At 45.8% G+C, this 14,956-nt stretch overlaps 1 protein-coding gene across 1 annotated transcript; it reads right to left on the bottom strand.

Moving 5' to 3' along the window:
• Positions 1–400: 400 nt before the first annotated feature.
• On the bottom strand, positions 401–4,825 carry LOC142583543 (uncharacterized). Its single transcript, XM_075694029.1, has 4 exons — positions 4,071–4,825; positions 2,735–2,833; positions 1,565–1,787; positions 401–463 (listed from the first exon to the last, which is right to left on the bottom strand). The coding sequence occupies exons 1-4, from the start codon at positions 4,823–4,825 to the stop codon at positions 401–403; spliced, it is 1,140 nt and encodes a 379-aa protein (XP_075550144.1).
• Between the last annotated feature and the right edge of the window lie 10,131 nt (positions 4,826–14,956).

Consider the following 14,956-nt stretch of genomic DNA (forward strand, 5'->3'; position numbering starts at 1 on the left):
TGCAAACCTAAATCACGTAGCCCTGCCTCCGAGATTTTAGCGGCGTCTGTTGCGATCCCAGAGGCAGGACCCGTGGTCTCTCGTCAAGCCATTGGTCGAGCGCGCGCTAGCCTCGTAATCGTCACTTGCTCCGCAACAGGAAGTGGGTCGGCTGCGAGCGCCGTCTCTCCGCTACTATCCTGAACTACGGGAACCTCCGCTGCATTGGGAAGACTAGCGACGCGGCAGGCATCTAGTAAAGGAGGCATTGGCCTGGCGCTCATCCCTTACTGCTCGCCGCCCAGCTATCAACAGCTGGTGAAAAGCCCCTGTCCTGCACTCGACTAAAAACCAAGTGCATTCCTACGCGTCATTTCATGTGTCTGTTAATGAGGACTGCTATCAGCGCCTAAGGGATCTTTCATTGTGGCTGCGCTCTTGCTTTTACAAGCCCTTCAGAGGTGAACTTTACGATACTATGATACTGAAAAATGTTCAGCAAGATTAAAAAAAACGTCAGTGATGTGAGAGTTTTCTATCAGAATGCTTGTCGATTACGCACAAAGGTGAAAAAAATTTTCTCACGTCATTGCATCTTGCTTCCCCATCAGTGCCTTAAGAGACCTGGTTGTGTCATAAAATACCATCTAGCTCATACTTACCGCCAATGTATCGAGTTTTCCGAAGAAACCGCGACCTTTCTTCCCTGAAATTAAAGGGCGGTTGGCGTCAGACAGACGATCGTCGTCTCATGACCAAGAATGATCCCTTGTATTGTACCGTCGTGAAATATATACAGCCAGAATGGTCACATGACTTGTGTGAGGACTGGTCAAAGGAAATGAAAGCATAGCGCTTATCTGAGCGCGTGTCCGTGACACAGGCACGCACAGTGCGTATTTGGTGACATCACATCTTCCGCGTTTTACAAGCACTGTGTGCCTACCAAGAAAGGAAAGCACTCTACAAATCAGTCATCAATGCCGAGTCTGTTTGGCGCTCGTACGACGCGCCCATATCGCGTCGTTCTTTGCTCTGGTCTCGAAGTTTCGTTTGGTGGAAGGGTCATTTGGGTGTCGGACGATTGCTTAGCCCCGATGTCCGCGTTGTCGGTCGTGTGCGTTGGCAGGCTGCTTTGTTGAGGCTGTTCGGCCGGGACGGGATTGGTTTCTCCTCCGTTTGAGAGCAGGAACAGATGGCGTTTGTTTCTGCGTACGGTGCCCCCTGCAGTCTGGACCCAGTAGGATCTTGGTGTTGAAGAAGGACAAAGGAGTCTGCCCTCGGCGCATCTGTCTCTCAGCCATACTTGGTTGCCTGCGGATAAACTGCGAAGAGGTCTCACAGAATGACGTCTGTCAAAATACATCTTTTGTTTCTGTCTCTATTTTACGTCCTGCTTTTTCCAAAAAACGCTTACCACTCGCGGTTTTAACGCGGATGGCATGCATGGCACTCGTGAGCGTAAGCGGCGGCTCATTAGTAGTTGCGCTGGACTATAGCTGGTTGGGCCCGGTAAGTTTCTATAATTCAGCAAGGTAATGTAAGCGTCCGGCACTTTCTTCAGTAGTCTTTTGAGAGTCCCTACCATGCGCTCAGCTTCCCCGTTAGCTTGCGGGTAGCGATGGCTCGTTGTGAGATGCTTGAAGCCGTATTTTCTTGCAACATCAATGACAGCAAATGAGATGAACTGTGGTCCGTTGTCTGATATTACCGTTTTTGGTATCCCATGCCTGGTGAAGATGCTTTTCAGATGCTGGATGAGCACCTGTGACGATGTCCCTTGATCCAGTAGGGCCAGCTCAGGATATCTGGAATGGTAGTCTACAACAACAAGATAGACAGCTCCTTTCATCTCAAATAAATTCCGATTTTCTCCCATGGAATCTCATATGTTTCAGATGGGATCATCGGTTCGGAAAATTGGGTGCGCTCTGCAGCGCAAGCTTGGCAGTTTGCTATGGTTGTTGCAATTTCCTGGCTAATTCCTGGCCACCAGACTGATTCCTTAGCGTTCGCGCGGCAGTGGGCAATGCCTTGATGCCCTTCGTGGATTCTCTGAAGCATTTCTTTCTGCAGAGCCATTAGGATTACTAGTCTGGAGTCCTTTAGAAGCAAGTGTTTGCAAACCGTGATGTTACCGGGAGGCGCCCAGAATGGTTTGTGAACTTGCAGTAGCCGGTCCTCTGCGCACGAACCTTGCATGCAAGCTTCGAGCAACGATGCGCACTCGGGGTCCGTTGCCTGCTCTGAGCGTATGCAGTCGAGCATGTCTTCTGAGGGCGCATATCGGACGACTGTATCCACGTGAGCTGAGACGTCAGCTTCAGACAATTCCCCGATATACAATCCCGTGTTCATCACTCTGGCTCGAGAAAGAGTGTCTGCTGTAGCGAGAGTTTTACCCGGGACGTGTGTCAGCGTGAACGAGTACCGCATAAGACGCATCCTGAACCTTTGGATTCTTGGTGGAAGAGAATCGTGAGGATCGCGACCCAGTCGCGGAAGGAGGGGCTTGTGGTCTGTCTCAAATAAAAACGTGAGGCGTCTCAGAAATTAGTCTAAGCGCTCTGCTGCACAGGTCAAAGCCAACGCTTCCTGTTCAGTTTGTGAATACCTCTGCTTTGTTTTCGTGAGCGATCTGGAGGCATATGCTACTGGACGTCCTTCGCCAGATGGCTGATCGTGGAGTAGTACGGCGCCAAGTCCTCGCGAAGACGCGTCCGCCGAAACAATTGCCGAGTACATGGGGTTGTACCTTGCCAGGCATCTGTTCGAGCTGAGAGTAGTCTTGATCTTCTCAAAAGCTTCCTCTTGTTGAGTTCCCCAACACCAGTCGCTGCCTTTGTTGAGGAGGCTGCGTAGAGGCGCAGATGTAGACGCAGCATCAGGAAAAAACCTTGCGAGGTGGTTCATCATGCCTAATAAGGAACGAACTTCAGCAACGTTTCGTGGTCGAGGCAACACCTTGATTGCTCCGATTTTCTCGGGATCTGGGCGCACATCATTGGCGTCAAAAATTATGCCCAGAAATGCTACTTGCTCAATAGCGGAACATTTTTCCCTGTTAAGGGTTGCTCCTGCTTGTTCCAGTCGGTCGAGCACGTTACGAAGGCGGTTGTCATGTTCCACTTTGTTCTTGCCGTACACAAGAATGTCGTCCTGTACGCTGTCCGCTGTCTAGGCCTTCGACGACCTGCGAGAACATTTCTTGAAAAATTTCTGGTGTGGATGAGATACCGAAGGGCAACCTGCGGTAGCAGCACCGCCCTTACGGCGTAATGAAAGTGGCGAGCTTTTGACACTCTTTGGAAAGCTTTATCTGGTAGAATCCAAAATTCGCGTCCAGTTTAGAAAAGACATTGGCTTCCTGGAAGCTTCCCATAACTTGCTCTACCGTTGGAAGCTCGTGACGCTCCCTTCTGACAAATTGGTTCATTTAAGTCGACGCATATCCTTACTGCTCCAGACGGCTTCATTACGGGTACAATAGGCGTGCACAATTCTGTCGGTTCTTCGACATTTTGTATCATTCCTTCTCGTTCTAACCTGTCCAGTTCTTACTTGACTTTTTCCTTCATGGGAATAGGAATCCGTCTGGGTGTAGACAGGGCGTACGGTGTTGCATTCGGAACGAGAAGTATGGTATGTTCTCCTGACATGGAACCCGTGCCTTGGAATATCTTAGGATACCTGCTTACGATGTCGTAAGCAGTTTCTAAGTCTTCTAGGAAGCAAACGATTCCTAGGGCTTTGATAGCTGGCAGTCCCAACAAGGGTGTATGCAAGTTGTGCACGACGTAAATGGTCTGCTTCGCATTGTTGTCTTTCCAAGCTACTTCAGCGTCAAACCGACCGTACAAATGCTTGCATTATTCGGTCCTTTAAGATCACCTGCGTTGTCCAGAGAACGCGGAAGGAAAATTTTCCCCGACGACTGTCACTTCGGCTCTCGTATCTATACTTTCATGCGGAGCTTATGGGCGTTTATCAGTACCGTGACGAAATGCTCAGATGGTGTGTTCGCCGATTGCTCGACCATGCCAAGAAATTTATCAGGTTCGGCAATGTCGTCAAGATTCCCGTTTGCTTGCCTGTTTTTTCGGCACGCCTTTTCGATGCGGCCCAACTTTCGGCAAAATCTGCATCTTTCGTCTTTCGCTGGACAACTGCTTCTCGGATGAAATGGTCCGGCGCAGAAACTGTAGAACTTTCCTAGATAAGCTGGCTTCTGGCGGCGTGTAACCTTTTTGCTCTTTCCAGGGGTTTTCTTGGGCTTTGCTGCGGCAACGCAAGCTTCTGGGATAGTGCCCTCGTGCTCTTTTAGCTCGGCTTGCTGTTTCTTTACAGTTTCGCTTGTACGCGCTTTTGCCAAAGCAGTGCTCAGCGTGAGATTAGGATCCATCTGTAGTTCTTCTGATAGAAGCTGGTCTCGTAGTCCTACTAGGAAGCGGTCTCTTATTAGGCGTTCCTTCATTTCTTTGAACTCGCATCTGTCTGCTAGCCTGTTAAGCTTGGTTGCAAACTGGTCCACTATTTCTCCCAGTTGTTGTCGGCGTAGACTAAAGCGAGCACTCTCGTAGACTGTGTTCTTGATATTGACGAAATAGCCCCTAAATCTTGGCTTTACGAGCTTGAAGTCCTCCATTTCTTCATCTTTGACGATTAGCGACCGAAGAATCTCCCTTGACTTTCTGTCCATTGTATAGAAAAGAGTCCTTACTTGTACGTCGTCTGGTTTCTCATGTAGTCCGAATGCTAATCTGCAGTCGCCGAATTCGTCCATCCAAGCGGGCCAGTCCACAGCGTTCTGGAAATCGAAGGGCCTAGGAGGCTTAATGCCCGCCATGCTGAAGTGTTTCTTGACGATTTTCACCGGGTGGACTTGCTCTTGCGGAAGCAGGCGCTCGTTCGCTTGTTTAAGGGTTGTTGCAGCACTACCAGCGCTACATAGTAGTCAGCTTTGACATAGCCACCTCTGGCACCATGTCGGATAGACAGACAGACGTTCGTCGTCTCATGACCAAGAATGATCCCTTTTAATGTACCGTCGTGAAATATATACAGCCAGAATGGTCACAACGCTTGTATGAGAACTGGTCAAAGGAAATGAAAGCATAGCGCTTATCTCAGCGCGTGTCTGTGGCACAGGAACACACAGTGCGTATCAGGATGACGTCACAGTGGGGTCCTGATCACGATCAATCAATCATTCAGATCCGCTCGGCGCCCCGATTTATAATGGACAACGAAATGTGTTTGGGCGGAGATTTTCGGTGATGGTAATAATAGGCTATTAGTTGGGAAGTTATATGTTGCACCTGATATGAATATTGAGATGTGCATGACTATTCTAGCCACTATTGAAAATGTTATATCGGGCCATATTAACGATAAAATACTTATAACTGGTGATTTTAATACGCCAGGAATTTTCTGACACTGATGAAATTTCAACCCATTCTTTTTCATTATCTGCCAAGTGGAAGTCGTTACTTAATCTTATATCTTTTACATCTCTGCGGCAATTTAACAATAATCTGAACTCTTGTGGCAATGTACTATAGCTATTCCTTAGTAACGCAGAAGCTGTGAATGTGTCCTGTGGTGACTTTCCCCTTGTTAAGCCACATAAATATACCCCGCTTCATATTTAATTACAATTCGCGATACCTCATAGCAGGAAGTGAAAGGATACAGCAACGTCTCCGTCTTTCAATTTCCTAATTTCTTACGTGGGTCTTTACCACTACCCTAATAATGCGGTCTGGTATTCAGTTGTAGAACTAAAAGACACTAATGACCAAGTCATGGCATTCACGAATATTATTCCCGATGGAATGATGAACTTTATACAACTAAAAGCTACTACACGCTCCACATTTTCCCACTGGTTTTCTGTTGAACTGAAAAGAACTTTGAAGCTAAAAGACCGTGCTCACAGGGAGAGAAGCAATAAGAGCATTTATTTTTAAAAAGAGGCTAAGCAATTGTCTTTCTGCTTGTGCGGAAGGCGCCCTTAGTCCAGGGCTCCTGCGACTCTTGCCGTCTCCCGAGCCCGCCACACCAGTTTCTGATGGTAACGAGGGGCCGACAGGAAGGCACAGTGCACAAATCAGGAACACTGGCATATATATTTGAAAATGTACAGGGCACTCTCTAGTCGTCTCTAGAAGCGGGATCTTTCCATCTATATAGCACATGTGGAAGCTAGTACTTCTAAAAATTCAAAGTTTTTTGAAGACACGTTCAATAACGTTATCCAACAATACGAAACAAGATATATCTATAATTAGTGGCGACAGTCAACCTGTCCCAGATGTCACGGGCGCGTTCGCCCTGCACTTCGAGTCTGTGTACAGTGAAGGGTACAGTGACGGAGTTAGTGAGCTTTCCAATCACCCTTCCCTAGATTTAAGTCTATCGCTCTCAGAGGAACTTGTTATTAAGAGAATCAAACGCTTAAAACCGTCTTTTCCGTGTGGTCCTGGTGACATTCCAGCTGCTTTGATTAAGACGTACGGTGCCTTGCTTGTTCCAGTGCTTACTTGTATTTTTAATTCTGCTTTATACACGAACACATTCCCAAAGGCGAGGAAAACAGCGAGGGTCGTTCCCGACTTTGTCAGGGGCAAAAACTGCTGCGAGTAACTACAGGCCTGTCTCTCTCCTATGCGCGGCATCTAACTTATTCGACTCAACTCTGCACTAAATAATTTCATCGTCTATTGAAAATACTATCATTCCTCAGTAGCATGGTTTCATATCGGTACTCACCACAACTACCAACCTCGTTTGCTTCATGATGCATGCCTCTCAAGCCGTGTTGGAGAAAGGGCAGCTGGATGTCATTTATTTTGACCTCCGTAAGGTGTTTGGTGTTGTATGCTACAAAATACTCCTTCAAAAGTTGGCACAACTTCATCTGCACCACTCTGTCACAGCGCTGATAAGAAGCTACCTGCGCGACCGGTACTGCTATGTTAGCGCAAATGGTCGGTCGTCAGAACTTTATGCGTTTACAAGTGTCCTCAAGGGTCTGTCCCGGGCACTCTCCCTTTCTCGCTGTTTATTAAGGACGTTTCGGTAGTCATTCAGACCTCTTCAATTTTGTCATATGCTGTTGACATGAAATTTTCAAAGCGGTAAAAAATGTTAATGATTGCGCGGCTCTTCAGAAGGACGTCGCGAATTTTGCATCATTGTGGGCTGGAAACAAACTGGTCATAAATGAATCAAAAGCGACAGTTGTAAGCTTCACGCGGAAGACTAACAGGACTTTATTTCCCTAAACCGTTAAAGCCGTTCTCCTGCCAAGAGCTCAGGGAACAAACGACCACGGAGCGTACTTCGATAGCTCTCTGAGTTCCCCGCCCCACGCTCAACAGACGAGGCAGCGCGCACTTCGAACGCTCGGCACAGTATGCCGGATGACGAGAGACTTCAAACAACCTGGGCCATTTGTAACTTCATATAAGAGCGTATTCCTTCCAGTTATTGACATCTCATAAGAAGCCAACAAATACTGACACCAAAGACAACATAGCGGAAATTACTTGTGTTTTATAAATGAAATAAATAAACGATAAATCAATGGAAATGAAACTGGATGAAAAAACAACTGGCTGCAGGTGGGGAACGATCGCACAACCTTCGCATGCGAAGGTTCTGGGTTCAGCATGGAAGTTCAAGCCTACTGTAGAATAAAATACTACTGCAGCAGGAACTCCCTTTATAAATTTTATATTGCAGAATATACGTCCTTTTCCGGGATTCGTCTTCAATTCTTGTTCATAAATCTATATTTACACCAAGCTTAAAGCATACATGTCTACACCGACTGGACCCATCCCTTCGACTTCGACCTCCGTCTGGATTCTCTCGACTCGAAACAGCAGTACTTTGCCGACTGTGGCTTGGTGTCGCCTACACAAGATCCTTCGCCTTCCGAGTCGGTATGACCGACAGCGCGGCTTGCAGACACTGGGGCGGCGAAGAGACCATCGAACACGTGCTTTGCCACTGTCCTCAATACAGCGCGCACCGGCTGTCACTAGCAACTGCGTTGGCACGCCTTGAGGACAGGCCACTTTCAGAACTGTCAGTTTTGGAATGCCGACGTGAACTGTCGTCGCAGCAAAAGTCTGTCAAGGCTTTGTTGACTTTTCTACGTGACAGTTGCCTATTAGAAAGACTATAATGACCCCATTTCGTCCCTTTTCATAATTTTTTTCTCACGCTCTTATTTTTGTCACGCTCTTCTTTCCGTCTTTACTACCCCTTTCCCTTCCCCTAGTGCAAGGTAGCAAACCGGAGATATTGAGTCTGGCTACCCTCCCTGCCTTTCTCTCATTTGCATCTCTCTCTCTCTCTCTCTCTCTCTCTCTCTCTATATATATATATATATATATATATATATATATATATATATATATATATATATATATATTTAATCTGTTTTTGGCCTTTGTGTCAGCACTACATATCTTTCTACTGATATACAGGTGCGTCAAAAGTTCTTGGGAGGAAGGAGAAAGTGGGAGACAATATAAACATTTAGTTTTCTTGCCACAGTGATTGGTCTCCGACTGCCCTGTTTGTAGTTTCTAGACGTATATCGCACACTATCATAATCGGAACAAGAGATGGGGCCTGCAAAAAGAGAGCAAGGAGGCACCGTACCTTGTGCCCGACCTCATGTTCTTGCATCTCTGCCTATTTTCACTCCGTAAAGTGACAACAACGTCAAAATCATGTTGCAGTTGTACACAACTCTTTGCGGAACCAATCTGAAACTAAATATCCAGTACATGAAACGCAACTTCAGTGCCGAAGCCTTCTGTGCCACTAATTGCCTCACGCCCACGTACATTGCTTTCGTCTTATCGCAATACCGAAATGTTTCCTGGGTGACAGTGTCCTTGGGATGGCCTTGCGTGATGGTGCCGGTGCTTAAGAATTCAGACGATCGCAATTATTCGGGACCAGTTTGCTCCCCCTTTCCTCTGTAGTGATTGATCACCTTAAAGAGATTGGAGAATGCGGCACTTCTCGGCTCTTAGAGAGCTTCCGAGAAGCCAGCTGTCGTCAAGCTCACTTCATTCCGTCAGTAGCTACAAACATCACTGACTGTTTCAGGGGCCCCTCTTCTCCTCGGCTTACTACAGTACTTGCACGTTATATATATATATATATATATATATATATATATATATATATATATATATATATATATATATATATATATATATATATATATATATATATATGCACTGCCAGTCACAGTAGTCTTCTCCACAACACTCCCAGTAGCACTTCGCTCCTCAAAGAAGTAGTCGGCCGTGTGATGAATGAGCTCTTGAACAGCACATTGCAAGATGGTGAACCCCGTTTAAATCATGATTCCGGGACTTCAAAGAGGTGCAACGTAGTGCTAACGCATTTCTCTCACAATTACGCCTGAATCAACACTGAACTTATTATCTACGGCATGGCATCGAACAAATCATTTTAGCCACAATATATTCTCCGTAAGTCAAAGAAAATAGTTGCAATAACATGCGTTGTAGAACTTGCTGGTAAATGACATGGAAAACAAACAGCCCCAAGAAGGGGCCTAAGCAAGAAGACGGTACACCACGTTGTGTTCTATTGAAGTGAAAGATTATATAAATTGTTATAAATTGTCCAGGTTCCAACTCCGATAACTGGCACAAAAAAGAACCGCGCGTGGTTGGGGTTGTGAATCTTTCAAATCCACATGCAAAGGAAACGCAGAGATTATTTAAGTCAGAGCCCAAGGTAAGGCTACAAAGAAATTACTTCACTTGCAATAAACTAATATAATGGCTAAGCGTTTGCGGCCGTTCGTTTTCTCTGTACGCGAATTGTCAGAAAAGTGTTTTGAAAACGAAAATTTCTCAGTCCCTACGTCAGCTCAGTGTTAAGTCACGAAACAGCCTAAATGGCTGCTTTGTCGCAGTAGATATTTGTGTATCCTTTCCTTACGATTTAAAATTTTAAGTGTAGAAAATTGGAAAGGTAGGCTTTCTTTTGTTCTGTTCTTTACGACAGACTGACTGAAAATGAATTCATGGTTGGCTAGTTTCCACCTGCCAACACCTGAGACATGGCAATCAGTTGCATTTCCTGCGTCTCGTTAGGGCCGCCGTATCAAACGAAGCAGATCTGCACTATAATTGCGTTTTGCGAAAGCTAATGGTTTAAGAGTCTCGTTTGCAAAGGTTTCTTTTTTTCTTTTTGCCTTTCAACGCCAATGCGCTTATGAGCGATGAAGCGACACGCTTGCTACACACACTCATACACCAATACTGTCCCTCTTCATGTTGGTATCTCGATAGCTGAGGTGGTGTTTCATAACGATTGGTTTATTTCGATCCTTATCTTTTATTATGTTCCATCCCGTCTAGCTATAATTCCGGCAATAACTTCGACACCGCGGCTTGCCAATCAGTCATAACCCGAAAAATTCTACGACAGCCGCTGTGGCAGACGGACTTTCACAAAGGGAATTATGGTGGCGTCTACAAGACCGATAATGTCAGCTCTGCAGTAGAACATATCGCGAAGACAAGACTAAGTATTGGTGATGGTGGTGGTGGTATTGCAACCGGATGGATTAATCTGGCGTGCTAGGGCGAAAATTTTTATACCTGAGCATCTCTTGTGCTATTAGCACGCGTGTTTTACCAAGCGTTCCTAATTTAGCTGTCTCGGACGAAAACGACAATGTGCGTAAAATTCTGATTACTCTCGGCGTGACGTCCAAGATTGGACTGGTGATTTCGGAGGCCACACTATTGCTCTTCCCGCAACAAAACGTCTTTAAAACTTACGTGCCGACGAGCGCTCTTTTCTAGGCAGTAAAGTAACGCCTATTTTTCCCTTTGCAATATCGGACACAACCAGATAAACTGTTCTACATCGCGAATCTCACCGCATAAAGCACAAAGTCGGAAAACGCAGCGTACATTCCTAAATAAATCTGCATGTGTGTTGGCGGAGCTGCGTCTAGCTCCGTACAGGAAGATAGCCTCTTGGTCAGCATGTCCTTCAAACACAAAAAAAAATTGATGTGGAATTTTTCCAGACCTTTCTTTTTTTTAACAAGCCGCTATGGCGGGAAAATGTGATAACTTTGTCGCAAATATGCTATTACAGATGCCGAACATAGCTTTCTACCAATATGCGCGGTAAATCAGCATAATGTAAGGGGAGCAGGCGCTCTTTAAAGAGCGTTGGGTGCACTAAAACGTATTCCTATGGAAGTCTTAACAATAAAAGCCCATCGGCATTTCATCTTCACCCGTCTTAAAGCCCACTTCATGCGCGAACTACGATGGGGAAAAAAAGAGAAGAAACACCATGAGCACACAAAATTCCCAGATTGCGCTGCAGGGAGTTGTACCAATTCCTGTAATTATATTGACGCAGTCTGTAGATGAGAACATCGTGGCCATTAGAGCTCTCTCTACAGCAATGATGCGATTTTCAGTGCGTAATATTACGGGCTGTGCGTTTCTGCGGCAATATCATTTTGTATGCCTGTGACATTTATGGTATATTCACCAAACTGATTCAACAATCGTTTCCATCGCGTAATTTGACCTCAACTCTTTAACGTAATTACAAAACCTTGCACATGTTCTGGTGGGAGACTGCTTAGATTCCAGAAGTCCACGAAAACTGGGATTGACCTCGGTCTTTGGTAGTAGTCAGTGGTAAGCAAATTTTTCCTATGTAAAAAAAAATTTAGGCCATTGAAATTGAGCTTTAATATTTATTTTATATAGTGCTTTACCTGATTTCTTATTTGCAGTTACACGACCCCGAGGGTGCTGTTTCCAACGCACTACATGGAGCATAAAGAAGCGACGAGTTTTCTTGCACTTTCCTCTAGAAACAGCTCACACGCCACCTACTGTCCATTTATATCGCGAAACTTTCTTCTAGCTAGTAAGCTGGAAGGTTGTAACAACGTAACTCACGGCGTAAGAATAGTAATCCTAAATCCACTCGTGCTTCACTTTCCTGCAGTATATAGGTGCTCTTAAGACTTCCCTACTTACATTTTTACTTGCACAACTGCAAGTCGGTGAACGGTGTGCAAAGGAGATGCGATTCCGCGAACCGTTCCGGGTCGTTTTCGTATAATGCCCCACTTGTGCCGAGAGCAGCCCAATATCAAACGCACAAGGCTTTCGTATCACGAGATGGAGCACTGTGCTTGTGAACAGAGAGTGAAAGAAAAGCTCCGGCGGATGATTGTGCTGCGGGAATAAGGGTGCCGGCTGTAAATAAAGTAGTTGGGAAACAATAAAGTGCAACAAGAGCGAATGAAAACGGGAAGTGCAAAGAGAGGATGGGAGTAGCACTATTCCTGCCAAGAGAAGTGAGAGCCGGCTTAGCGTCTCATTACCTCAGCAGCTACGGCGTTCACAATTCCCCAGGCGTCAATTAACGTTTTCGCTTCGGAGCGAGAAATCTCCGAGGAGCCCCCGCGTCCTTAAGCAGAGGGTAACAGCGCACGAAGAAACCTGTGCCGTTACCCTTTCCCACGAGTCGTTTTCCACAGTTCAACTTTAAATTTCGCTGGAGCTGAGCTATGTGCCAGACGCCTACGGTGCTTTCGCGAACTGGTGCGGGAGCTGGCGTCCATGGAATAGCGCTGACTCAGGCGGTGGAAATTCTTCCGCACTTTTTCGGCAGAATTGCCTCCTTCACTTGTGTGTTCTGAAAGCATGCGCATTTCTGTCGCCGTCGTGTTTCTTTTTTTCTTTCTCGGAGTTTCTCAACATCTCGTTCCTTAGGATCTCATTTGGGACGAACGCTTGTTAGGATCGCGCTGTTGTTTTTATTAACCTGCACGTCTGCACGCTCCTTGGTCTAACACATAAATGAAGTAACTTTCTCTCGTACGGCAAAATCTGTTTTGCCGCAGCCCTCTCTGCCCTTGCAGTTCTATGTCGGCGTACGCCCAATGTCGTGATATCTGGCGTCAGCGGGTTCGAAACTGTGTTCAGTCAAACAAGCATAGTAGATAGTCACGTTAGTTAGGTAGAACCAGGCAACGATCCAGCAGCAGCTGCATATGTGGGTGTGGAGGGCATGTCTGGCTGCCGTACATAGAACACCACTCCTGTCCTCAAACAAGCCTTGATAGGGAAGGCGGAAGGGGTGTGGTAACTATGGTTGGCTTTCGCCTTGTGACCGTCAGCATCACCATTGCCCATTCCAGTTTAGTAAAACAATGACAGTATCTTTATAGTGCACGCAGTTGTATGGCGGTCCTCGTCTGCACCCCCATTATAAGTTGTAATATAAGTAAGTACTGTAGCGAATAATAACAAAAACAAGCAGAGCTAGGTACTCTCATCGATATATTAGGCGAGCGCTGTTCGCGAGCTGCTCTGCTCGTTTTTCCCCTTCCGCTTCAGATCAATAAGTAGAGGTGCGGGGTAACCTTCAAATCTGAAAATCCGATGCTAGATGAAGCCCACTTCTCCTACCATGCCTAATAAAATCTCCTAGTGAGAGAGAGATAAACTTTATGGCGCAGTGACTCTGTCCGAGTCGTCATTATCGGAGTCCAGCTGGACATTCCAGCTGTCTTAGCGTCTTAGTAGTAAGCGAATCGTCTGGACCTACTGGCCTGTTTTATGCGGGCCACCAGCGTAAGGCGCAACTCTTGCGAAGGTGCGGTCCGGCGAGGTGTGTATATATAAATATAAATATAAATATAAATATATATATATATATATATATATATATATATATATATATATATATATATATACTTCTCCAACTACCCCGGTCATGTATTAATTGTGGCCATGTTGTCCCTGCAAACTTCTTGATCTCATCCGCCCACCTAACTTTCTGCCGCCCCCTGCTACGCTTCCCTTCCCTTGGAATCCAGTCCGTAACCCTAAATGACCATCGGTTATCTTCCCTTCTCATTACACGTCCTGCCGATGCCTCCCCCCCCCATTTCTTTTTCTTGATTTCAACTAAGATGTCATTAACTCGCGTTTGTTCCCTCACCCAATCTGCTCTTTTCTTATCCCTTAACGTTACTCCCATCATTCTTTTTTCCATAGCTCGTTGCGTCGTCTTCAGTTTACGTAGAACCCTTTTCATAAGCCTCCAGGTTTCTGCCCTGTACGTGAGTACTGGTTAGACACAGTTGTTATAGACTTTTCTCTTGAGTGATAATGGCAACCTACTGTTCATGCGTGGCAGCCTTGACATGTTTAATGAAGTTTTCGAGACGGTTAAGAAGCAGAATATAGATCTTGCTGTTGAAAACAGGGCTCTGAAAGATGAAAATGTCCACTTGGCACACAGGGTTTCTGAACTGGAACATTACTCCCGACTAAATAACGTAGAAATAAAAGGTTTCCCTGCAACCAAAGGCGAAAGCTGTATTGCGGTTGTTCAGTCTATGAGTAATGCTATAGGATGCAAAATTGCTCCTGAGGATGTCGATACTGCATATCGTGTACCAGCTAAAAGAGAAACAAATATTATTGCGCGCTTTTGCACCCGAGAAAAAAAAAACGGAGTTCGTGAAAAAGGCACGCAAGGTTCGCGTGACCACTGTGACCCTTGGGTTTCCACAAAAGGATCAGAAGCTCTTATATGTAAACGAACATCTTACGCAAGAAAGAAAGCGGCTGTTCGCACAAGCTCTTGAGCTGAAAAAAGCAAGTGGCTGGAAACACCTCTGGACAGACCACTGCGTAATAAAGGCGCGAAAGACAGATGACAGCCGTGTCTACCGGATCTCTATTGCGGGTGATCTTACTGTTTTCGCCTAGCTTACTAGTGTTTGCGATTGCATATCGTAAACCTGCACAAGAATGTTTTCTTGTCAGGACCTCAGAAAATATTTCAGGGATGAAACTCCCAAGTCATCGCTAATACATTTTAATATTCGTAGTCTACGAAAAAAAAAAAC

Source organism: Dermacentor variabilis, chromosome 5 (assembly GCF_050947875.1).
Source record: "Dermacentor variabilis isolate Ectoservices chromosome 5, ASM5094787v1, whole genome shotgun sequence".
Lineage (NCBI taxonomy): Eukaryota > Metazoa > Arthropoda > Arachnida > Ixodida > Ixodidae > Dermacentor > Dermacentor variabilis.